The following is a 25,447-nucleotide window of genomic DNA, read 5'->3' as shown; positions in this document are numbered from 1 at the left end:
TCTGAGTCAAAATAAACCAATATCCGATGAACCGGTTGCATCGGTTTTCGGATCATCAGTACACTGAACCATAAACCGTTTCTGTCAGACGCGTCCAATTTGAGACCCGAGGAGCTGATGATACTGCGCAGCGTGATTCAGCATGAATCAGACTGACGTGGGTAAACCGAAGGCTTGAATGAAGCGCAAGCTGGCTAAAGTTAAGATTACTGACTTTATATATTTGAATGTTTGATAGACTTGACGCCATTACATCATTGCCAATGACGTCATTACATAGAGCGTAAAAGAACCGGTGAACCATTTTTTTCAACCGGTTTATTAAATCGAACTCTCTGAAAGAACCGGTTTGCGGAAAAGAACCGAACTTCCCATTGCTAAAAAGGAAGAAGTAAAACAACAATAACATTATGATATAACATTGTAACATCTTTAAAAAACATTTAAAAAAAAAAGGTCTTTCCAGCATTACGGTAATAACATTACTGTTTTTTTTTTTTTATCATCTTGTCCAAGATATAAATTTGCAGGGTGCGATTTGCCGGGAGGGATGCGTGAGATTTCTCCCTTTCTGGTCAATGTGGCCTGCCTCTGCTTATTTTGATCTAATATAAATTTATCCCCCCTCAAAGTGATCAGAGCTACTACACAATTGGCGAGACGGATCACAAAACTTATCACGGATCCATGGTTTGATTAAAGTCAATTTTATTTTGAAATGCGCTACTTTGGCTGGCGCGCATCCTCGCTGTATTCACCACTCTGCAGACTTGTCCCGCCCACGGCGCTATCTGATTGGTTACACCTCTTGAGTAATAGCCTATCAACACTTGCGAGACGGTTGAAGCGGGGTCCGCTGGTCAGTGGAGTTGCTAAGTTGGCGACTTTGTCGCTAGATTAAAAAAAAAAGCGACTAGCGACAAATCTAGCGACTTTTTGGACAATCATTATTTAATCTCTGAGACTCTCTGGTGCTGCCACACGAGTGCGAGGTCTCTCTTTCCCAGTGCGAGCCTCTCTCTTTGTATCTGCTGCGTCTAGCGAACGCAGAGAGGAAGAGCACTTTCAGTAAAAAAACAAAAAAACTAACAAATATATATATATATATATATATATATATATATATATATATATATATATATATATTCTGTTGCTTCTAACTCTATTTTACAAGCAAGTATAGCCGACATCAGTCACGACACAACCACTGACTTTATCGTATATGTATTTTGATTTCATTAGTGCAGATTAATGTTTGAGAGCTGGTTGTGTAGTCTTAATGGACCGCGTTTCAGTCATTGTAATATTCATTATGTTGTCTGACTATTGTCTGCAGTATGTGAGCATAGGGAAGCAATACAATACGACGCACTTACGTCATAAATATGCTAATTAGCGCATGACTAACTGACGTCTATTTGCGAAAATGTGCTTTGATGCGCTTGTTTGATAACTTGTAGTTAAAGCGCCACTCAGCGGTCAAAAGCTGCAAATGCAGTTTACAAACGCCGCAGCGGCGGTACCCGCGGCAGTAAAAGGGGCGTTTTGGATGCCCCCCTACTGTACAAGAGCACTTCTTCTGAATATCAGACCAACAGCATGATTGTGAATGTGATATTGCTTTTATACATTTATTAAACAAAAAGTTACTACTGATTAATTTACTTTTTAGTGAATGAGTCATCTGGTGAATTAACTGAATAAATTGGAATATCTCATTTTCTCATAAAATTAGAAAAAATAATTTTGGTGAAAGGATTTGATAAAGATTGGAGTCACTTTGATGAATCAAAACCGCCAGAATAGAGTTGAGTTTGTTGCATCGGAACTGATTTGTCCGATTTCTGTTTGCTACAAACAAACAAACAAACAAGCTAAAAAATTCTGTTAACTAAGACAAATGGATCTACTTTACTAGATGTAGACTGGAAGTCAAGATTTCTCTAATTCAATTCTGTATAGGCCACTCACACATGGATTCAGAAGTCATAAGTCATGTGAACTACTTTTATGAAGCTTTTTTTTTTCAGTTTAGAGTTTGACATCCAGAGTCATCAACTGCCTTTGTGTGGAAAATATGAGAAGCTTGAACTTTCTACTAAACTGCTAAACTATTAAACCACAACACTATTTGTGTTCCCCACAGGCATGGGTTTGGAGTGATATAAGACAAATTATTATTTAACTGTCACTCAACCTGCAGTCTACATTTTTCATATTGAAATCACCAAATTATTCCAAGTTACATCAAAGCAAAGATACTTTTTGTTAGATTTACGATAACTTTATACGTTACGTTAACAATACCTCCAATCCAAACTAATTGTCAATCATCTTTGCCAATCAGGCCCATTTTGTTTGTATACAGATATGTTTGCTCTAGTGGATTGTGATGGAAGAGAAAACTTTTGAAATCTCTCCCTGTGTGTGTGTGTGTGTGTGTCTCTGTGTGTGTGTGTGTGTGTGTGTGTGTGTGTGTGTGTGTGTGAGAGAGAGAGTGACGGTGTATGATCAGCTGCAGCATCAGTTCAGTCACTGTGACTCTGACTGACACAGGTTTTTGTACGACTCACAATCACTGTGTGAACACTCGTTGACTGTTGATCCAGTGGTAACTCTGACAGTAATAATGTCCAGCATCTTCAGTCTGGACTCCACTGATGGTCAGAGTGAAATCAGTTTTAGATCCACTGCCACTGAATCTAGATGGAGTTCCTGACCAGAGGACATTTGTTTTATAAATCAGGAGTTTAGGAGTTTCTCCAAGTTTCTGTAAGTACCATGAAAGAGGCTCATAACTCCAACCCTGCCGGACTTCAGGGCTGGTTTTACAGGACATAGTAACTGTGTCTCCTGGTTGAACAGGTTTCTCTGCAGGCGTCTGAGTGACTGTCACTTCACCTGCTGATTCTATATCAAGAAAATGAACAAACATTCAGAAATCAGTATTTGTTGAATGAAAGTATTTCCAGCACAGATGATCCGTTAGAAAAGAGCATGTCTATCTCCTCACCTGTGAAACAGCAGCTAGTGAAGATCCAGATGAAGATGGTGATGAAGCTCATGGTTGCTGTTGGTTCAGATTCTCAGAGTTCAGACTCACAGAGATATAAAACCTGCTGAAGCTTGTGCTGCGATGCAAATCATCTCGATGTAAATCTGTGTACGAGATACAGCTGATAATAACATACGCACATAAATCATAACAGTGTTTAGGATCTCTTCTCCTGTTATGAGTCAAAAACATGGAGTCAAGTGTCTGAAGCTTCAGGCTTTTTGGTGATTCAAACAATTGAGTTGCAAACAAAAATCTATTATTAAACCTGCTTTAATTATAACCAATGCATTGAGAAATGCATGATCATTTAGAAACCAAAGTAAAGACACCTTTATTTCTATAGCACTTTTAACAATGCAGACAGTTTTAGAGTATTAAAAAGGAAAAACAGTGTGTGATAATGCAAACAGTAAACATTCAATTTTCAGTTTAAGTCAGTTCATTATTGATTTAGTGATGTCATCATCCAGCTCAGTTCAGTTCGTTTAGTATCTGTGCAATCAAGTTGACAAGCAGTTTAATTCTAAGCAGCAGCGAAGTCAGATTGTGCAGAGGACTCGACTGGTTCCCGTGGTCTTGTGCCGATGGCCGTCTAGGTGACGTGGTCTTAGATGGGGGTGTGTCTCTGGGGCTTATCTAGTTGTCCTGGTCTCTAAGCTTAGGATGTCTAATGAAAATGTGATTAATACATACATTTTAATTTTAATTTACTTTTTCTATTTTATTTAGAATGAACTAATGTTCATGCATCAAGAGACATTTAAAATGAGGCTGTTTTTGTAAAAGAGCTGGACGCTGGACGGGTCAGAGGTCACCGAGGGGGTTCAGACCAGCGCAGAGAGCGAGCGGGACGGACGCTACAGCCGCAGCAGCGTCCTGAGCCTCAGCAAAGCACGCTGGGAAGCCGGCGAGCGCTTCGTCTGCAGAGTAACACATGACGGAGCTGATCACGAGACCTCGTTCCTCAAGAGCTCCGAGTGCTGATGTTTCTCCAGTGAAGAGCAGCAGGATTCACAGCAGTCTCCTGATTTACAGCTCAATACTCAAGCAGTCTTTCAATGTGCTGCCATTGCTGTTCATTCAATAAAGCTTCTGAACGCCTTCCATTTGTGTTCGACTGCATCATTGATCAGTGTGTCCTTCCTTCACTAAAGTTTCAGCTGCTGTTGATGGATTGAAATAGTTGAGAACAGCTGTGTTTAGCAGTAAATGTGAACTGAAGCTCTTGGGGTTTGAACATGGTCTCTGGAGACGGAGCTGCTCTATTCTGAGACCATCAGAATCACTAAAGCTGTCAATGCAAATCTGATTTCAGCTCAAACTCACAGTTTCACTGTTTGATCGGTTCAACGCTCTGAACTGAAACACTTTCACTTCTGCTCATGCACTGATGAGACACTTATGAAGTTTGAGTGATAGTTTCAAAAAGCAGTAAATATTAATAAGTAAATAAGTAAATATTTGTGTGTTTTTGGATTGATTTGATATCAATTCATCACAAAATTAGAGCATAACTGAGTCAAACCCGTCTGTCCCAGGACAGATCTGAGTCTAATAGAGCTGATGTGAGTCCTAACTCAGTTGTGAGCTCATGTGTAGTTCTGTGTTTGGTCTCTGTGTGTCAGTAGTGAGTGATAGTGTTTGATCAGCTGCAGCATCAGTTCAGTCACTGTGACTCTGACTGACACAGGTTTTTGTACGACACACAATCACTGTGTGAACACACCACTGCTGTGATAACTCTGACAGTAATAATGTCCAGCATCTTCAGTCTGGACTCCACTGATGGTCAGAGTGAAATCAGTCGCAGATGAACTCATGCCACTGAATCTAGATGGAGTTCCTGATTGAAGAGTGTTTGCTAAATAAATCAGGAGTTTAGGAGCTTCTCCAGGTTTCTGTAAGTACCAGCTTAAAAAGTACTGTGGCGCACTCCATTCAGCCACATTTGTGCTGGTTCTGCAGCTGATCTTCACTGTTTCTCCTGGTTGAGCTGCTGTCGTTGAGGGACTCTGAGTGACGCTGATCTGTCCTCTACACTCTGAAACACACAACAAGAAGAAAATCAACTCAAAACTTTGACAATATACTTGAAGAAATGAATTGATATCAAACTTGTGCTCCACAAACCTTGAGCAAACGCTGTGAGAGTCCAGATGAAGATGATGATGAAGGTCATGTTGATGAAGATTGTTGTGTGTGTCAGTGATGAAGTGTTAAACTCACAGCACTATAAACACTCTCAGAGCACTGAAGCATCTGATCAATATGCAAACACACTCACATCATTTACCTGCAGACAGTCGCTCATTAACAGACACAAAATACTGTTTCTAATTAATCTTTCAATATAAGCTCTTTCAATATCCAAGCTATTATAAATTATATTTCAGATCATTCATCATTTGAGAATATATTTGACTGTAGTTGGATAGAAACATGACGGTTAAATTTGATGGATTTTCCAGGTTTTTACAGACAGGATCATCATTACATCCGCGGTTCTCAATTCCAGTCCTCTGAATTTCAATTCTTCAGCTCGTCTGTGTGTGAAGAGGCTGCAGGCAGTGGTGTAGCGCTAATATGTGAATGAATGTGCTGAAATGACAAAAAGCTCAAAATATTTCCCCAGCTCAGGGTGTAGGAAGAGGGGACTGGAATTGAGAACTGCTGCATTACATGATATACAGTCAAATGTATTTTCAGATATTCAAGTTCATGCTTTAATAATAATGCAGTCTGCACATAATCAATTGAATTTCTGCAGTGAGTCAATGTGTTTGTTGGAATAATAAGTATCACTTATGAAGAAGTTACACTGCTAGTCATTTCAACATGCTGTAAAATTAAGTCTAATTTCTTCTTGTGTATATTAATTTTGCAGTGTGACTGTAATAAAAGACCATATGTGCAAACAGAAAACTTTGCCTCTTATGTGCATGCAGCATTATCATCAGATACTGGTTTGTACCTTCTCATAGTTCTGTGGATATGATAAAAAAAAAAAAAAGTTGATTAAAGTTAAGTTAAAACTATACAGAATCACTCATACTGTCAGAGGTCAGAGGTCATCTCAGAGGTCACATGTCAAGTTGGAGATGTGATAGTGCTTGTATTTGAAGGCTCTGTACATAATCATGAATTTTACTCTATAAATGGTCATTTAGTGAATCTGCAAGGTCAATAGCATCAGATGAGGAACTAATAAAATCACACAATTCCAAAGTGTGAGAGAAGAAAAATAATACAAAGACAAAAAGTAATAATAATCAAAGACCAGCACAGCTGAGTCTCTGTGTTTCTGTGTCTGATAGAGACTCTGACGACACTGATCACTGACACAGTGACACTCAGAAACACTGAGGGACTTTTTGTCTCATTGTTTCTCTTGATTATTGCTTTGAGCTCTATGATTATTAAGAGCGACAGATTCATTTAGATGATCTTATTTCAGATGCATGTGTGATGATGTTGTTTCAGATCCTGCATTGAGCAGCTGCAGCATCAGTTCAGTCGCTGTGACTGATGGAGGTTTTTGTACAACTCACAATCACTGTGTGAACATATGTTGAATGTTGATGGCATGTACACTCTGACAGTAATAATGTCCAGCATCTTCAGTCTGGACTCCACTGATGGTCAGAGTGAAATCACTGTTAGATCCACTGCCACTGAATCTAGATGGAGTTCCTGACGGTCGAAGGTTCGCAGCATAAATCAGGAGTTTAGGAGCTTCTCCAGGTTTCTGTAAGTACCAATGTAGAGGCTGATAACCCCAACCCTGGTACACTGCAAAACTGGTTTTACAGGACATAGTAACTGTGTCTCCTGGTTGCACAGGTTTCTCTGCAGGCGTCTGAGTGACTGTAACTCCAGATACTGATTCTACATCAAGAAAAATGAACAAACATTCAGAATGAAGCATTGGTGGAAGGACATTATTTCCAGCACAGATTATCAGTTAGAATAGAGCATGTCTATCTCCTCACCTGTGAAACAGCAGCTAGTGAAGATCCAGATGAAGATGGTGATGAAGCTCATGGTTGCTGTTGGTTCAGATTCTCAGAGTTCAGACTCACAGAGATATAAAACCTGCTGAAGCTTGTGCTGCGATGCAAATCATCTCAATGTAAATCTGTACGAGATACAGCTGATGATGCACGTAAAACATAACTGTGTTTAGGATGTTTTCTACTGTTATGAGTCGAAAACTTTAAATCATGTGTTTGAAGCTTCAGGTTTTCTGATGAATCAAATGACAGTTGCATCAGGAAACAAGTACGTCACTATGAGCTCCATGAGAGGGCAAAGGTCATTCCAGAGGTCACAGGTCATCAAAACATCTTCTTTAATGATTAAAAAAGGCATATTTATTATATAAATAATTATAAATTATATTATTAAATACATATTACTATATTTTATTTACAATGTTTGAACATTAAATCAAAGTTAGATGCAGATCACTAGATGCCGCAGCAGCTGAATAAATGCAACAACTTGAGGCCTGAAAAACATCCTGTAATCAGCGTCCTGAGGTTAGACGGCAAAACATCTCTAGAACTGCAGCACAAGCCTGTCATTTTATCATCTGTTTCAAACCACTGTTATTTAAAACACATTTAACAAGAAGAAAATCTGAGATATGTGAACAAACGGCAAGCTTTAAGGACTTTCGGTCCATGCACATCATCGCCAAACTACGGGACAGTCTAAAACATTCATAATTAAAGCTCAGATTCAAACCTGAATGATGATGCAAATTATACAAGGCAATCAGATGCTCATAGAATAGATGCACCTAGAATTAGACATTCAAGCCACATTTGTTGTCTGAATAAAAGAATGACTAAACTTTAACATGCACACACACACACACACACTTGTGTGTGATTTTTAATGCCAAATAAAACATACGTCACAACCTCCGGTGAACATTAGTGTTGTACTTGTCAACTGCTTAGATATATTTTCAAAACTTTGTGATACATTTTAAATTAATTACAAATATAATGTAATTAAGTGGTGAAAAACATTACATTTAATTTGTACTTAAATGTGTTCTTTTAAAATATTTTTTTTTCTGCAATAAGTACACTTTATAAAAGTATACTTAAGTGCAGTTGTTTGTCACAAGGGTAAGCAGCACTCATGCACCGTCCCAGCATCAATTCTTTTGGCATCCCTCCACCTCCCCATCTCCTCCTCTATTTCTGTTACTCTCCCTCCAGGTACCGAAATGAAGTGGACGGACATGAGTTGTGAGCTCATGTGTAGTTCTGTGTTTGGTCTCTGTGTGTCAGTAGTGAGTGATAGTGTTTGATCAGCTGCAGCATCAGTTCAGTCACTGTGACTCTGACTGACACAGGTTTTTGTACCACTCACAATCACTGTGTGAACACTGGACCACAGAAGCTTTCCAGACAGTAATAATGTCCAGCATCTTCAGTCTGGACTCCACTGATGGTCAGAGTGAAATCTTTGTTAGATCCACTGCCACTGAATCTAGATGGAGTTCCTGACTGGAGGCTGCTTGTTCCATAAATCAGGAGTTTAGGAGCTTCTCCAGGTTTCTGTAAGTACCAGGACACACACGGTGGGCTGCAGCCTGTATCACTACTACTGAATGTACAGCTCATCTTAACATTTTCTCCTGGTGTGACAGGTTTCACCGAAGGAGTCTGAGTCACTGTGATTTGAGCTTTACACCCTGAAAAATAAACCATTTATGAGTCTATAAAATATAAAATTAAAATTATGATACAATTAAATAATTTAAATGGTTCAAATATAAATTATTCACCTTGTAGTACAAAGCAGTATGTGAGAGTCCAGATGAAGATGATGATGAAGGTCATGTTGATGAAGATTGTTGTGTGTGTCAGTGATGAAGTGTTAAACTCACAGCACTATAAACACTCTCAGAGCACTGAAGCATCTGATCAATATGCAAACACACTCACATCATTTATGTGTTAATGACTCCACTGATGGTCAGAGTGAAATCACTGTTAGATCCACTGCCACTGAATCTAGATGGAGTTCCTGACTGGAGGCTGCTTGTTCCATAAATCAGGAGTTTAGGAGCTTCTCCAGGTTTCTGTAAGTACCAGCTGAGACACTGCTTTCCACTACAACAGCAGTCTGCATCTCTGTTAAATGTACAGGTCACAGTGACTGATTGTCCAGTTTGAGCGAGCAGCACTGAGGGACTTTGAGTCACTGTCACCTGCCCAATAGATTCTGTCAAATGAGAAAGATCAGAAATCACAAACACTTTAACAAACATATATCTTCACTACATTAAAAATATCAAATATATCTTTCCAGACACAAACCTCTACATAATACAGTCAGAGTCCAGATCAATATGGTGATGAAAGTCATTTTTGTTGGTTGTAGGTTCAGTTCTAGTGAGAAACAGTTGTTGATCATGTTTGATGTTTGTCAGAGTTATAAACACATGCAGAGCACTGAAGTGTGTGTCGCTCATGTAAAACACACTCTCTATGCAAACACCGCAGCAGTGAACAGGTGTAAGTTGGTTTAATGGTCACTGAAACATCGCTGACTGTAAAAAAAAAAGAATAAAAAAAAAGAAACTCCTCATAACTGAACCAAGCAATCACAGAAATTATATAAAAAGTCACATACTCAATCATAACAATGTGCTTTTTTTCACACAAGTTGGCGTTGCAAGAACTAAATAAAGTACATCATCACTTGTGATGTCTATCTACTTGTAATGACTGTGTGCAGTGGGATTGGGGAGGTTGGACAATGTGATTTCTGGACTATTTTACACCAAGGTTGTACCCCTCTGGAGTAGTGATGGCTGATTCGTGAACGTGAATTTAATTCACTAAGAAGAAACTGATGAACCAGTTCACCAAATCGAACTGAATCGTTTGAAACGGTTCGCGTCTCCAATATGCATTAATCCACAAATGACTTAAGCTGTTAACTTTTTTAACGTGACTGACACTCCCTCTGAGTCAGAATAAACCAATATCCCGGAGTAATTCATGTACTCAAACAGTACACTGACTGAACTGCAGTGAAGAGAGAACTGAAGATGAACCGAGCCGAGCCAGATAATGAACGAACACGCCCACTGCTGGAGCAGTTCTCGTTCTCGAGTCAAGAACCGGTTGCATCGTTTTTCGGATCACCAGTACACTCAACCGAGAATTGTTTCTGTCGGACACTTCCGATTTGAGAACAGATGAACTGATGGTACTGTGCATGCATGTAACTTTTCATGTATTTTTTTAAACATAGGAAAGTGTGATAAAATAACTATATTTTATTTTATTTTTTTTTAAATGAAAGTATCTAATCTGTGTATTTTGTTACATTGTAGATTATGTCAGACTATAGGCCAAATGGGTTTTCAGGGAAGTTGGACAATAATTAAGACTCTAAAGACTCTTATGTTTAATAGGAATAAGGGATGATTTATGAACTATCTGTACTGTATTTATAGTTAATGATGACACATTCACAAATTGAGTTTGTAGTAAACAGAACATGAACACGAGTAGAGCAGCTGATGATACTGAACTGCAGCACGTGCCGGTTAGAGCGATTCTCGTTCTCGAGTCAAGAACCAGTTGCATCGGTTTTCGGATCATCAGTACACTGAACTGAAAACCATTTCTTTCGGACGCGTCCGATTCTAAAACCGAGGAGCTGATTATACTGCGCATGCGCGATTCAGCGTGAAGCCAACTGACTCACAGCATGTCTGAACCAAACTGATTATTTTGGTGATTGATTCTGATTCTGTGCTAATGTTATCATCCGAGGGCTCGGATGAAGGGCAATCTGGCGAAATGTAAATTCATTTAATAACAAATACATCGCAATGGATTATGTATAGTAAGTGGATCATGGTTTCTGCGCTGATGACACCTAATTTATTTACTTTATATATTCAAGACATCCTCATATGCACATTATTGCTGTTGCTGTATTTAGGTGTTGTTGCAAAACTCAAATGTAAACTTTTCATTATTATGAGGTTTTTAACTGACTACAGTTATGATTACTGACCTTATATATTTGAATGTTTGATACACGTTACGCCATTACGTCATCACAAATGACGTCATTACGTCGAGCATAAAAGAACCGCTGAACCGTTTTTTTCAACCGGTTTATTGAACCGAACCGTCCGAAAGAACCGGTTCGCGGAAAAGAATCGAACTTCCCATCACTAATCTGGAGTTGATATTAACCACAGATGTGTCTTTTACAGTATGGTTTATTAACACAACACTGGGGTTTAAGGATTCACCTGCAGGCCTCAATAACATCTCTTTCAGCAGCAAGTCTTCTCAGAAAATCTCACATCCAGACCAGTACGAATACAAACACAAATACAGACCAGACTCAACCCTGCTGAGCTTCAGTGTGTGTGCAGGTGAAAGCTTCATGTTGGTCACTACTGGCTTGTTTAACATGATTCCTCAAGCGTCCAATATTCATCTGACCCAGAGCTTTCAGACTAATTGGAAATATGTGCCTCTAAATACATGTCTGCGTCACTGTTATTATATGCCTTACTGCACGAGTCGTGACAGTTTCAAAGAGAAATGTCCAGAAAGTTAAAACACTCATTCAATACGCGACCATGACACATTTTGAATAATTTGGGACAGGCACGTATTCCTGTGTCTTTATTACACTGCTTGAGGTACTTATTGCCGCTGTTCAGAAATTGAAAAATCTGGGCAGTGTAGCTAAGGGTTAATGCTTTATCCTGTATATATCCCCTACACCAAATCCAAACACATAACCTACCTGATAGTGTTAACAAATGCAAAACTGATATAAAATTAATTTGTGGATGCAGCCGTGCTATTTTAACTTCCTTATAAATCAAAACTCTTTACCTGTAAATCATACTTTGTGTGAAAAGGAATAAAAGTTACTTTACTTTACTGAGTGTTTATTTCAACTGGAAACGGTAGTGGTTCGTACTGTACATACTGGTAATCAGTTTTGCAGAAATGTATGTAGAGGAACGTATTTCCAATGAGTCTATATGCTGGAGACTCTGATTGACTTTTTGTCGATGGGTTGCCCTCAACTAATAGTTTAACCTCTATTATACTTTAGAGTGACGGATTCTTTCAGATATTTTTATTCCAGATGCATGTGTGACGATATTGTATCACATCCTCATGATCAGCTGCAGCATCAGTTCAGTCACTGTGACTCTGACTGATGGAGGTTTTTGTACCACTCACAATCACTGTGTGAACAGCCAGCTACTACTGATATAGTGGTAACTCTGACAGTAATAATGTCCAGCATCTTCAGTCTGGACTCCACTGATGGTCAGAGTGAAATCACTGTTAGATCCACTGCCACTGAATCTAGATGGAGTTCCTGACTGGAGAGTGTTTGCAGCATAAATCAGGAGTTTAGGAGCTTCTCCAGGTTTCTGTAAGTACCAGCTGAAATGGAATGTTCCAGAAAAACTGTACAGATCTGTGCTGGTTCTACAGCTGATCTTGACTGTTTCTCCTGGTTGAGCTGCTGTCGTTGAGGGACTCTGAGTGACGCTGATCTGTCCTCTACACTCTGAAACACACAACAAGAAGAAAATCAACTCAAAACTTTGACAATATACTTGAAGAAATGAATTGATATCAAACTTGTGCTCCACAAACCTTGAGCAAACGCTGTGAGAGTCCAGATGAAGATGATGATGAAGGTCATGTTGATGAAGATTGTTGTGTGTGTCAGTGATGAAGTGTTAAACTCACAGCACTATAAACACTCTCAGAGCACTGAAGCATCTGATCAATATGCAAACACACTCACATCATTTACCTGGAGACAGCAGATACATCATTTAATATTTAATATTTTTGCTAATAAATTACTTTTTATTTTCTTTATTTTTTTCAGAAACAGACACTCATGATTTATCGCATTTTATTTAATTATTTATTTCGGGTCGAGCTTCTCTCTCCAAACACTGTTTTATGTTAAGTTTCAGTCAGTTTTTCACGCTGAGATCATTTTTTTTTTTTTTTTTTTTTTTGTACATATGATGATTTTTGGGACTGATTATGAAACAAATGATTTGATTTTATCCTTAATGTAATAACAAGGATTAATTATTAAAGATGAAGATTTTGTGCTGTTTTTTATAATAATTGCTGAGTTCTGTTGAGAAGAGCTGCTGTTGAGTCTGATATCAGTGTGTGAGTCTCTTCTCTCTTTCTCTGCTGGAGTTTGTGTTTATTTGAGTGTGACGGAGGTTTTTGTACGACGCTTTCACTAGAATGAAGCACTGTGGTACACTTTTGGTGGAGGAACTAAACTGACCATCGGTAAGTCTCTTCAATTCTGTCATTAAAATATATGATATTTGATTCATTCATTTTTATTTAATTTTAGATTATTTCTGCAAAAAAACATTTTAAAATTAGTCCTTTTATTATAAAAAATGTTTTTGTAAAGTTTCTTTAATAATTGCAATATTTAATGTATTTCATAATTTACTTAAGTTGTATATTTCGTATTGTTTTTAAATCTCATTTATCATTTTAGATGAATAATTTAACTCATTATCAGTATAAAAATATTGTATCTTTAGATAACATGATTTATAGTCAATTAATTTTTTATATATATTATTTTGACTACAATTAATAGTAAATATAACAATTAGGATGTTTTTAGATGCATGAAAAAGTCTGATAATACTAAATGTAATTGTGTAGACGTCGTCACCAGACAAAGAGAAATGTAGTTAATGAACATGTTCAGAATCAAGTTTGCATCTGCTGCTGATCATTTAAAAACAACAACATCATAACATACATTTACAATTACATTGAAAATAACAATTCATTGTTAGTGTCATATAAGAATAATATTTTTAAAATACAAATAATATTGCAATTATATAAATTTGTTTTCCATACCTTTTGACAAAATCACAATATACTCATTATTTTTCATGTGGGCAGTGTTTTTTATTAGATTGAGATTAAAAGTTAAAAGTTTACATGTTCTGTAACTTACTATTTCTGAAATTAATCTTATTAGTGTATTTTTTGCATTTATTTCATCCTTGTTTACATTTTATAATTTTAAATTCTTTTTTAATGTTATTTTTTATTTATATGAGGAATAACATGTTTTGTAAGCAGCACTTTAAAATCTTTTAAAATTTAATTATTTCTTGATATGATTTTGTCTAAAATCTTGGCACATTTAACAATAAAGTGTTTGTCATCAGACAACAAGGAACTTGAAGAGCATTTAGAAAATTAATCATTTAAACTATTTAAACTCTCAAGTTTGCTGATATTCATGATTGTGAGTCTGAATAGCATGAATATTTCAAAAGTTCCATTAATAATGAAATGATGATCTTTTTTTCTGAGTCATATAGCGACATCATAATATAAACATACATTTTCTTGAATAATGTTTTTTTTTTTTAATTCTGAAGATTGTTTCATATGTATCTTATAAAATTAAACTCCACTGATCAGTTTTTCATTTCTGCTTCTCTGTGTGCGTGCGTGCGTGTGTGTGTGTGTGTGTGTGTGTGCGTGTGCGTGTGTGTGTGTGTGTGTGTGTGCGTGTGTTGCAGCTGGTCTCGCAGTGAAGCCCTCCGTGTCTCTGCTGCCTCCCTCTTCTCTGCAGATCTCTGGAGACTCAGCCGCACTGCTCTGTCTGCTCAGCTCTTACTCTCCACAGGGGGCGCAGGTGAGCTGGACGCTGGACGGGTCAGAGGTCACCGAGGGGGTTCAGACCAGCGCAGAGAGCGAGCGGGACGGACGCTACAGCCGCAGCAGCGTCCTGAGCCTCAGCAAAGCACGCTGGGAAGCCGGCGAGCGCTTCGTCTGCAGAGTAACACATGACGGAGCTGATCACGAGACCTCGTTCCTCAAGAGCTCCGAGTGCTGATGTTTCTCCAGTGAAGAGCAGCAGGATTCACAGCAGTCTCCTGATTTACAGCTCAATACTCAAGCAGTCTTTCAATGTGCTGCCATTGCTGTTCATTCAATAAAGCTTCTGAACGCCTTCCATTTGTGTTCGACTGCATCATTGATCAGTGTGTCCTTCCTTCACTAAAGTTTCAGCTGCTGTTGATGGATTGTAATAGTTGAGAACAGCTGTGTTTAGCAGTAAATGTGAACTGAAGCTCTTGGGGTTTGAACATGGTCTCTGGAGACGGAGCTGCTCTATTCTGAGATCATCAGAATCACTAAAGCTGTCAATGCAAATCTGATTTCAGCTCAAACTCACAGTTTCACTGTTTGATCGGTTCAACGCTCTGAACTGAAACTCTTTCACTTCTGCTCATGCACTGATGAGACAGTTATGAAGTTTGAGTTGTAGTTTCATGAGGCAGTTTATCAGTATGATTGTAAGTACACATAAAAACATAAAACTATCAAACTGTAACAGAGAAACATTTGTGCGTTTTTGGATTGATTTGATATCGATTCATCACAAATCAGAGCATAACTGAGTCAAACCCGTCTGTCCCAGGACAGATCTGAGTCTAATAGAGCTGATGTGAGTCCTAACTCAGTTGTGAGCTCATGTGTAGTTCTGTGTTTGGTCTCTGTGTGTCAGTAGTGAGTGATAGTGTTTGATCAGCTGCAGCATCAGTTCAGTCACTGTGACTCTGACTGACACAGGTTTTTGTACCACTCACAATCACTGTGTGAACACATTACCACTGTGATAACTCTGACAGTAATAATGTCCAGCATCTTCAGTCTGGACTCCACTGATGGTCAGAGTGAAATCACTGTTAGATCCACTGCCACTGAATCTAGATGGAGTTCCTGACTGGAGGCTTTTGGTCCAATAAATCAGGAGTTTAGGAGCTTCTCCAGGTTTCTGTAAGTACCAGCTAAGAAAGTGTGTCCCAAAGAGATTCCTGTACACATTTGTGCTGGTTCTACAGTTGATCTTCACTGTTTCTCCTGGTTGAGCTGCTGTCGTTGAGGGACTCTGAGTGACGCTGATCTGTCCTCTACACTCTGAAACACACAACAAGAAGAAAATCAACTCAAAACTTTGACAATATACTTGAAGAAATGAATTGATATCAAACTTGTGCTCCACAAACCTTGAGCAAACGCTGTGAGAGTCCAGATGAAGATGATGATGAAGGTCATGTTGATGAAGATTGTTGTGTGTGTCAGTGATGAAGTGTTAAACTCACAGCACTATAAACACTCTCAGAGCACTGAAGCATCTGATCAATATGCAAACACACTCACATCATTTACCTGCAGACAGTCGCTCAGTCTCAGTCAAAGGCCTGAAATAAAAAACAATTACTGAACGTCTTCTATTAGCCAAACTATAAAAAACTGTATCATTCACTTTAATTCTGAAAACATCTTCAAGACCAGCTTTAGTACATTAACCTTACTCTTTTCCATGAGACTTTGAGAATATTTTTGACTGTAGTTTGATAGAAACATGATTAATGTTAATTCATTAATTTGATGTCAAATCCGTGGATGTTGTGCAGGTTTTTACAGACATGAGGATCATCACACGTGTCTCTGTCAATCACTGAATCAACTGAGTTTGATTGTGAGTCACGTCACACTTGATATAAAAGTGAATTTCTTTCAATAATTGAGGTTGATGTTTTAGTAATAAGACAGATGAAGTACATGCAGGTGATGTGTGCTGTGAGTGTGTGTTTGTTGGAGACTCAGTTGATGTGTGTTTGTTCAGTTAGTGAAGCGTTCAGGAGGTTTTTGTTCAGCTGCTCTATTAGTTTGTATCACTGTGGTGGACTTTCGGCAGCGGCACCAAACTGGATGTTGGCAGTAAGTCAATCATCATTTCATTATTAATACAACAACTGACTGACAAACACTTTGTTACGCACATAGAAAGGAGACACTTTTACACTTAAGTGTTTTCATTTTATTTTTAGTTCACATTGAATGTTTGGCAGTCAGCATTGTAAAGATGGTTTTATTGTTATGGCATCTTCGTTTTCATCCATTGAACTAAAATCATTTCTGTTATTCCTGAGTTTTCAGAGCTTCAGTTCATTATTCTTCATTGATAATTAAATCCTCATGGTAAAAAGGTGCACTGAAATACTTTACAATTTAAGACAGTAATTAAACTAAAAATATCAGAATAGTTTGTTGATTTTAAAGCAAAGCCTGCAGGTATTTTCAAACTGAAAATGATGGTTGCTTAATTGTATTTTTGTTTATATTTCAAAGGGTAATAATTTACATTACACATGGGCGACAATAAAATACATTTTACAATAATAATAAAAAAAACTTTATTGAATTATTGCAGTTATTATGTTTATTTACATTTGATCTTTGATTCTTTTAGTCAAACTTACTAACACTGATGTTGATAAAGTAAATATATTTTCAAATCAACATATTTAACTAACCTTTCATTGCTTTTCTGATCACAGGCTTTTAAACATTTGTTCAGGTGACTTGCAGTTTAATGTTGTTAAAATGGCCAAGAAAAGCTATCATTGTATTTCTCTTTCATAATTTTTTTAAAAACTTTTTTAAAAGCAGAGAAAAGCTTAGTTCTTGACTGAGGTGAGTGTTGTGTGTTTGTCAGGCGTCACTCGTCCTAAAGTGAGCGTCCTGCCGCCCTCCAGTGCAGAGATCTCCTCAAAGAAGACAGCGACACTGGTGTGTGTGGCCAGCAAGGGCTTCCCGTCAGACTGGAGCCTGAGCTGGAAGGTGGACGGGAGCAGCAGGTCTCAGGAGAGCAGCGCTGGGCTCCTGGAGAAGGACGGTCTGTACAGCTGGAGCAGCAGCCTGACTCTCTCTGAGCAGGAGTGGATGGAGAGCGTCTCAGTGAGCTGTGAGGCCACACGGAGCGGTCAGCCTGCGCTCACTGGACACGTGACGAGACAGCAGTGTTCAGAGTAGATCTGCTGCTCTTCTCACTCATGTCTCACATGGAGACTAACAGCACATGAGCGACTCCTTCATTCTCCACATCCAGCTTCAGTCGCTCGCATCTGCATCTGCTCTGCTTTGTGTGCTTCATACAAGAACATATGTCTGTGCTTTATCATTCAGTTATGATTTTATTACAATTGACTCAATAAATAAAACACAATTGTAACTTTATGCCTTTGTGTTCTTTTTTTTCATTTTTGTTTTGGCCGTTTCTTTGGTTTAGGGCTTTATCTCACATTTAAAAAAAAAAAATGCAAACTTAACTCAATGAACCATGAAAAAACACCTGCAGACAGACGATGAAACAACATGAACTTCACAAACATTAGACACATTTAATAAGATTAAGTGAGTCAGATTAACATTTAGCAAGTGCAAAAACTGATATATATATATATATATATATATATATGTTTTTTTTTTTTTTTATCCGTGAAAGTTCAAACTTCAAACTCACAGTTTCTCTGTTCTCGGTTCAACGCTCTGAACTGAAACAGTTTCACTTCTGCTCATGCACTGATGAGACAGTTTTAGAGTTTGAGAGATAGTTTTATAAGACACAACTTATGAATTAACTGTTTAGGGAGAGATCAGATGGAAGATGATAAACTATTCAGCAGCAACATCTTTATGTCCTGCTGATTATTTTTTATATAATTAGAAAGAAGAAAGAAATTATGCATCATAAAAATACGTCATGGATTGAAAAATTAGTGAGTGGAAATTAGTAGAGATAAACCATAAAAGATCAAATTTTTTTATCAAAATACATTTAATAATCTTAAAAAAGAATGATGGAGCTCAACATTGTGTTTCTTCTCTGTAGAGAGAGTGATAGTGTTTGATCAGCTGCAGCATCAGTTCAGTCACTGTGACTCTGACTGACACAGGTTTTTATACCACTCACAATCACTGTGTGAACACACCACTACCACTGATGACGTGAACACTCTGACAGTAATAATGTCCAGCATCTTCAGTCTGGACTCCACTGAGGCTCAGAGTGAAATCTGTTCCACCAGATCTTCCATTCCCACTGAATCGACTGAAACTGTTACCATAGCGATCGTTTACTCCAGTAATCATGAGTTTAGGAGTTTCTCCAGTCTTCTGCTGATACCAGAATAAGCCCCATCCATCTATTCCAGCATCAGTTTTACACTCTATAGTGACGTCTCGTCCTTCAGAAACAGTCAGAACTTCAGGCTGAGTCACAGTGATTCCTCTGGATGCTGCTGACAACAACATTATATGAGTTAATCAAATTAAATCAACATTAAAGATTCAGAAATGAGCATCTTTCTCTTCTGTTACCTGGAAGAAAAGCTGTCAGAATCCAGATGAAGCTGCTGAAGAGATTCATTGTGTTTGCTGGTTGTGTACCGTGGTAAACAGCAGTGTGTTATAAAGTGTGTGAGTCTGAACGATATAAACACTCGGAGCGATGAAGCTTGTGCTGATGCAAAGTGACTCTGTGTGTGTGTGGAAAAACCCTCCTTCAGTGAGTCGAGTTGACTAAATATTAATTTCTTCATAAGACTCTTATCATCAACACATTATACAGAGAAAAATACAAAAGCTCATGAGAATCACTGTTTTTATGATGTTGAGTTTGTTTAACACTCAATAGTTTTATAAGATGTCAGACTGTTAATCAACATTTCAAATCTGAAGATCAGTAACCGTGCAGTGGTTTGACATGTTGATAGCATGATCTGCTCGTTTAAATGTATTTGGTGAAATTTAACACTCAGAAATTAAAATTCCCACATGGAGATGAAAACATGACATGTTTTTACTTTTTACTGATGATTCTTGAGAAAGTGTCATTATTCTTTCTCAATTTGTCACTGGATCAGAAAAATCACTTTCACGCAAGGATTTCTGATGATGCTGCTGGTTTTTGAAGGTGGTGGACATTAATACATTTAAATGATCTATGTACACGGTTAAAGGTTTGGGATCAGTAAGACTTTTTTTACTGTATATACCTATTTTTTTAATGAATTCTCCTATATGCTCATCAAGGCTGCATTTATTTGAGCAAACTAAAAACATTACTCTTGCAAAATGTTTTTACAAAATAAAATAATGGTTTATACTTCAATATACTTTAAAATATAATTTATTTCTGTGAAACATTGAATTTTCATCAGCCATTACTCCAGTATAAAGTGTCACATGATCTGTTTTATTATTAGAATTATCAATGTTGGCAACAGTTGTGCAGCCAAATATTTTTTGGAAACTGTGGTACTTTTTTCAGGAATTTTTTATGAATAAAACGTAAAAAAAAAAAAAAAAACAGAACAGCATTTATTCCAAATATAAATATTTTCCACATCCTTGCTGAATAAAAGTTTTAATTTCTTTCAAAAAAGAAAGAATTAAAATGTACTGACCCCAAAGTTTTGAACAGAATAGTGTATATTAGAAAAGTTTTTTATTTTGAATAAATTTGGCTCTTTTTAATTGTTTATTCATTAAACAATCCTGAAAAAACTATCGCAGGTTTCAAAGGTTATTAAGCAGCACAACAGTTTCCAGCACTGATAATAAATCAGCATATAATAATAATTTCTGAAGGATCATGTGACACTGAAGACTGGAGTAATGATGCTGAACATTCAGCTTTGCATCACAGGAATAAATGAGATTTTAATGTATATATAAAAATAAATAAAATAATAATAATAATATATATATATATATATATATATATATCCCCAATTTATTTAAAAAATTTTCGTGCTGGAAACAGTTGTGAGCTCATGTGTAGTTCTGTGTTTGGTCTCTGTGTGTCAGTAGTGAGTGATAGTGTTTGATCAGCTGCAGCATCAGTTCAGTCACTGTGACTCTGACTGACACAGGTTTTTGTACCACTCACAATCACTGTGTGAACACATCATCACTGCTGATTTCATGGTAACTCTGACAGTAATAATGTCCAGCAACTTCAGTCTGGACTCCACTGATGGTCAGAGTGAAATCAGTTGCAGATGAACTCTTTCCACTGAATCTAGATGGAGTTCCAGTGTAACGGTCTATCGTATAATATATCAGGAGTTTAGGAGCTTCTCCAGGTTTCTGTAAGTACCAGCTTAAATAGTATTGTGGCGCACTATATTCATAAACATCTGTGCTGGTTCTGCAGCTGATCTTCACTGTTTCTCCTGGTTGAGCTGCTGTCGTTGAGGGACTCTGAGTGACGCTGATCTGTCCTCTACACTCTGAAACACACAACAAGAAGAAAATCAACTCAAAACTTTGACAATATACTTGAAGAAATGAATTGATATCAAACTTGTGCTCCACAAACCTTGAGCAAACGCTGTGAGAGTCCAGATGAAGATGATGATGAAGGTCATGTTGATGAAGATTGTTGTGTGTGTCAGTGATGAAGTGTTAAACTCACAGCACTATAAACACTCTCAGAGCACTGAAGCATCTGATCAATATGCAAACACACTCACATCATTTACCTGGAGACAGTCGCTCAGTCTCAGTTAAAGGCCTGAAATAAAAAACAATTACTGAACATCTTCTATTAGTCAAAATATAAAAAACTGTATCATTCACTTTAATTCTGAAAACATCTTCAAGACCAACTTTAGTACATTAACCTTACTCTTGTGATGTCAAATCCGTGGATGTTGTGCAGGTTTTTACAGACATGAGGATCATCACACGTGTCTCTGTCAATCACTGAATCAACTGAGTTTGATTGTGAGTCACGTCACACTTGATATAAAAGTGAATTTCTTTCAATAATTGAGGTTGATGTTTTAGTAATAAGACAGATGAAGTAAATGCAGGTGATGTGTGCTGTGAGTGTGTGTTTGTTGGAGACTCAGTTGATGTGTGTTTGTTCAGTTAGTGAAGCGTTCAGGAGGTTTTTGTTCAGCTGCTCTATTAGTTTGTATCACTGTGGTGGACTTTCGGCAGCGGCACCAAACTGGATGTTGGCAGTAAGTCAATCATCATTTCATTATTAATACAACAACTGACGCAGAAACACTTTGCTATTCTATAGAAATAATGCATGCTTGTTTATTTATTTTTATATTTATATATATTTATATTTTTAGTTCACACTGAATGTTTGGCAGTCAGCATTGTAAAGATGGTTTTATTGTTATGGCATCTTTGTTTTCATCCAGTAAACTATAATAATTTCTGTTAATTTGACATTTATTGATTATTAAATTTTAAATGCACTGAAATCAGTGTTATATGATTGTCATTTAGAAACCACTTTGATTGTAGTAAGTGATAATTAAAAAAATTAATTGAATAAGATGATTAGTGTGTGATGATTAATCCGATAAGTGTGTTGAATTTTAAGTAGCCTGCAGATATTTTCAAACTGGAAATGGCTTAATTGCATTTTTTGTTAACAATAATATTTGAATAATTTATTTTGAAAGTTATAATACACATCGGAGACATTTTGTTTTATTTTCTATTTTTAAAGCAAAGTTTTGTATCTGATTTTCTCATGATGTCATCAAAAATTGCAGGTCACATCTGATCTTTCATGCTTTTAATCAAAGTAATATTATATTTGATAATGAAAATGACTCTTAAGTATATTAATATATTTCACAAAACATGCCTTGCTTTGCTGATCACAGACTTTGTAAAAAATTAATTCTGGTGACTTGCAGTTTAATCTTGCTAAAATTAATAATAAAATTTTAATTGTATTTATTGTTCTTATATTGTGTATATATATATATATATATATATATATATATATATATATATAATCTGAAAGTTGAGAAAAGCTTTGTTCTTGACTGAGGTGAGTGTTGTGTGTTTGTCAGGCGTCACTCGTCCTAAAGTGAGCGTCCTGCCGCCCTCCAGTGCAGAGATCTCCTCAAAGAAGACAGCGACACTGGTGTGTGTGGCCAGCAAGGGCTTCCCGTCAGACTGGAGCCTGAGCTGGAAGGTGGACGGGAGCAGCAGGTCTCAGGAGAGCAGCGCTGGGCTCCTGGAGAAGGACGGTCTGTACAGCTGGAGCAGCAGCCTGACTCTCTCTGAGCAGGAGTGGATGGAGAGCGTCTCAGTGAGCTGTGAGGCCACACGGAGCGGTCAGCCTGCGCTCACTGGACACGTGACGAGACAGCAGTGTTCAGAGTAGATCTGCTGCTCTTCTCACTCATGTCTCACATGGAGACTAACAGCACATGAGCGACTCCTTCATTCTCCACATCCAGCTTCAGTCGCTCGCATCTGCATCTGCTCTGCTTTGTGTGCTTCATACAAGAACATATGTGTCTGCTTTATCATTCAGTTATGATTTTATTATAGTTCAAATTAATCAATAAAATGTTGTATTTCAGTTATTGTGTGTCGTTTGTGTTTCAGGTCTTTCATTGGTTCAGAGCTTTAGCTCACATTTTATAAATAAACTTCACTCAGTGGAGCGTGAAAACACCTGCAGATTCATGATGAAACAAGAACATGCTGTCAGATTATGAACCTCAACGATAAAATGGTAGATGACGTTAATGAAATAAAGTATTGTAGATTTAAGTATTTATCATGTAAAAAAAAAAAAAAACTGAAATAAATACTTTATATTTAATTCAATATTTATGAAAATGTACACTGTAGAGTGAGTGATGGACTCCACTGAAGGTCAGAGTGAAATCACTGTTAGATCCAATATCACTGAATCTAGATTCAAGTTTACTTGTACAGTGCTTTTTAAGATAAAAAATCATTACAAAGCAACTTTACAGAAAATTATGTTTCTACAATATTTAGTAGCTTATAAGTGGTGACTGTCAGTTTGAGCGCATATGACAGGATTTTTCAGAAAAATTAATTCAAGACGTAGTCAGCCAGACGATGAACATTATTAAAAGCAATTATTATATGATGCAGTCACACTTGTAGCAATAATTGTTAGTTCTGTTTGTTGATTCAGGGTCAGCATCATCTGAGGTCCTCTGAGGGTCAGCATCATCTCTTCTCAGGTGTTCTGGATCCAGACTGGAGCTTGTGTAAATCCTAGATTACGGGATGAAGATCCCTTGGCAAAACATAGAAACAAATAGAGACATCATTAGCATAGCTGCTGATCCAACAAAGTTATATTAATTAGTTTAACCCAAGCTAATGAATAATAATGCACATTTGATCAAATACAACTACACTCACAATTTAAGAGATACATTATTCGAAAGCTTGGCGAAAGAGATGTGTTTTTAATCCAGATTTAAACAGAGAGAGTGTGTCTGAATCCCGAACATTATCAGGAAGGCTATTCCAGAGTTTGGGAGCCAAATGTGAGAAAGCTCTACCTCCTTTAGTGGACTTTGCTATCCTAGGAACGACCAAAAGTCCAGCATTTGTGACCTTAGGGAGCGTGATGGATTGTAACGTGGTAGAAGGCTAGTTAGGTACGCTGGAGCTAAACCATTTAGGGCCTTATAGGTAAGTAATGATAATTTGTAACTGATACGGAACTTAATAGGTAGCCAGTGCAGAGACTGTAAAATTGTCGTAATATGATCATATTTTCTTGACCTCATAAGGACTCTAGCTGCTGCATTTTGGAAGAAGTAGGACAACCACCTAGAAGTGCATTTCAATAGTCCAGTCTAGAGGTCATGAATGCATGAACTAGCTTTTCTGCATCAGAAACAGATAACATGTTTCATATGACAGTGAAGGAACAGAGAGGACCAGGTCTGGATTTTATTTGGTGTTTTGGTTTTGTTTGTGCACGACCGCCCCTCACGGACGACTGTCACATACAAACAAAACCAAAACACCAAATAAAATCCAGGCCTGGTCCTGTCTCGTCCTTCACTGTCATCGCTCCTCTTTTGTATCCTTCCAATCTCCTCCGTGGGACTCGAGACTGGTGAGTGGCACAGGTGTCGCTCATTTCCAAATAGCTTGGCAATGTTTCTAAGATGGAAGAATGCAGTTTTTGTAACTTGGGAAATATGGTTTTCAAAAGACAAGTCTAATATAACACAGATATTTTTGACTGTAGAGGATTTTTTTTTTTTTTTGGTCCAAAAGTAATATCTCTGTCTTATTCAGAATAAAAAAAAATAAAAAATAAAAAACTGATACTTTTCTAACCAAAAATATCTGAAACTTGACAAAAAGTAATCTTTTATAATGTTTAGATATAGATCTAAATGCAAAACCTAAAAAAATGAAGAGATGAGGTCTAAAAACTATGGGAATCCAAAAGCCTCTGTATATATCTATATAGGGTGTTAATACAAGAGGTTACGCAACATTACACAAGTTTTTACTTTTTTAATGCCTCCAGATTTCCCAATTCTCACATCAAAAAAAGGATTTTAAATGCTTTCACTCTATTGTAATGTGAACTATTGCATTTATAAAAAATAGTAAATAAATAAAGAGATAAAAAAAATTAATTCTAATAGAGAAA

General features: G+C 37.2%; 8 gene segments (V, D, J or C); 2 read left to right on the top strand and 6 right to left on the bottom strand.

Annotated features, from left to right (window-relative positions):
- Positions 1-4,767: 4,767 nt before the first annotated feature.
- LOC113041838 (immunoglobulin kappa variable 1-27-like) lies at positions 4,768-5,237 on the bottom strand. The segment is given in 2 exon segments: positions 4,768-5,099; positions 5,189-5,237. Coding segments are annotated over 2 exon segments (381 nt in total).
- A 1,371-nt stretch (positions 5,238-6,608) lies between these two features.
- On the bottom strand, positions 6,609-7,230 carry LOC113041837 (Ig kappa chain V region K29-213-like). The segment is given in 2 exon segments: positions 6,609-6,943; positions 7,048-7,230. Coding segments are annotated over 2 exon segments (387 nt in total).
- Positions 7,231-8,445: 1,215 nt separating this feature from the next.
- On the bottom strand, positions 8,446-8,916 carry LOC113042043 (immunoglobulin kappa variable 1-39-like). The segment is given in 2 exon segments: positions 8,446-8,768; positions 8,862-8,916. Coding segments are annotated over 2 exon segments (378 nt in total).
- A 3,398-nt stretch (positions 8,917-12,314) lies between these two features.
- LOC113041836 (Ig kappa chain V region K-25-like) lies at positions 12,315-12,791 on the bottom strand. The segment is given in 2 exon segments: positions 12,315-12,649; positions 12,739-12,791. Coding segments are annotated over 2 exon segments (384 nt in total).
- Positions 12,792-15,757: 2,966 nt separating this feature from the next.
- Positions 15,758-16,224, bottom strand: LOC113041834 (immunoglobulin kappa variable 4-1-like). The segment is given in 2 exon segments: positions 15,758-16,086; positions 16,176-16,224. Coding segments are annotated over 2 exon segments (378 nt in total).
- Positions 16,225-16,725: 501 nt separating this feature from the next.
- On the top strand, positions 16,726-18,090 carry LOC113041833 (Ig lambda chain C region-like). The segment is given in 3 exon segments: positions 16,726-16,752; positions 16,842-16,893; positions 17,672-18,090. Coding segments are annotated over 3 exon segments (396 nt in total).
- A 368-nt stretch (positions 18,091-18,458) lies between these two features.
- LOC113042036 (Ig kappa chain V-III region VH-like) lies at positions 18,459-19,401 on the bottom strand. The segment is given in 2 exon segments: positions 18,459-19,256; positions 19,336-19,401. Coding segments are annotated over 2 exon segments (375 nt in total).
- A 2,438-nt stretch (positions 19,402-21,839) lies between these two features.
- LOC113041832 (Ig lambda chain C region-like) lies at positions 21,840-23,266 on the top strand. The segment is given in 3 exon segments: positions 21,840-21,848; positions 21,938-21,989; positions 22,848-23,266. Coding segments are annotated over 3 exon segments (378 nt in total).
- Positions 23,267-25,447: the final 2,181 nt, after the last annotated feature.

The sequence above is a fragment of the Carassius auratus genome, chromosome 24 (assembly GCF_003368295.1).
Source record: "Carassius auratus strain Wakin chromosome 24, ASM336829v1, whole genome shotgun sequence".
Taxonomy (NCBI): domain Eukaryota; kingdom Metazoa; phylum Chordata; class Actinopteri; order Cypriniformes; family Cyprinidae; genus Carassius; species Carassius auratus.
Note: the sequence above shows the minus strand (reverse complement) of the source record. Positions and strands in the feature narration are given on the sequence as shown.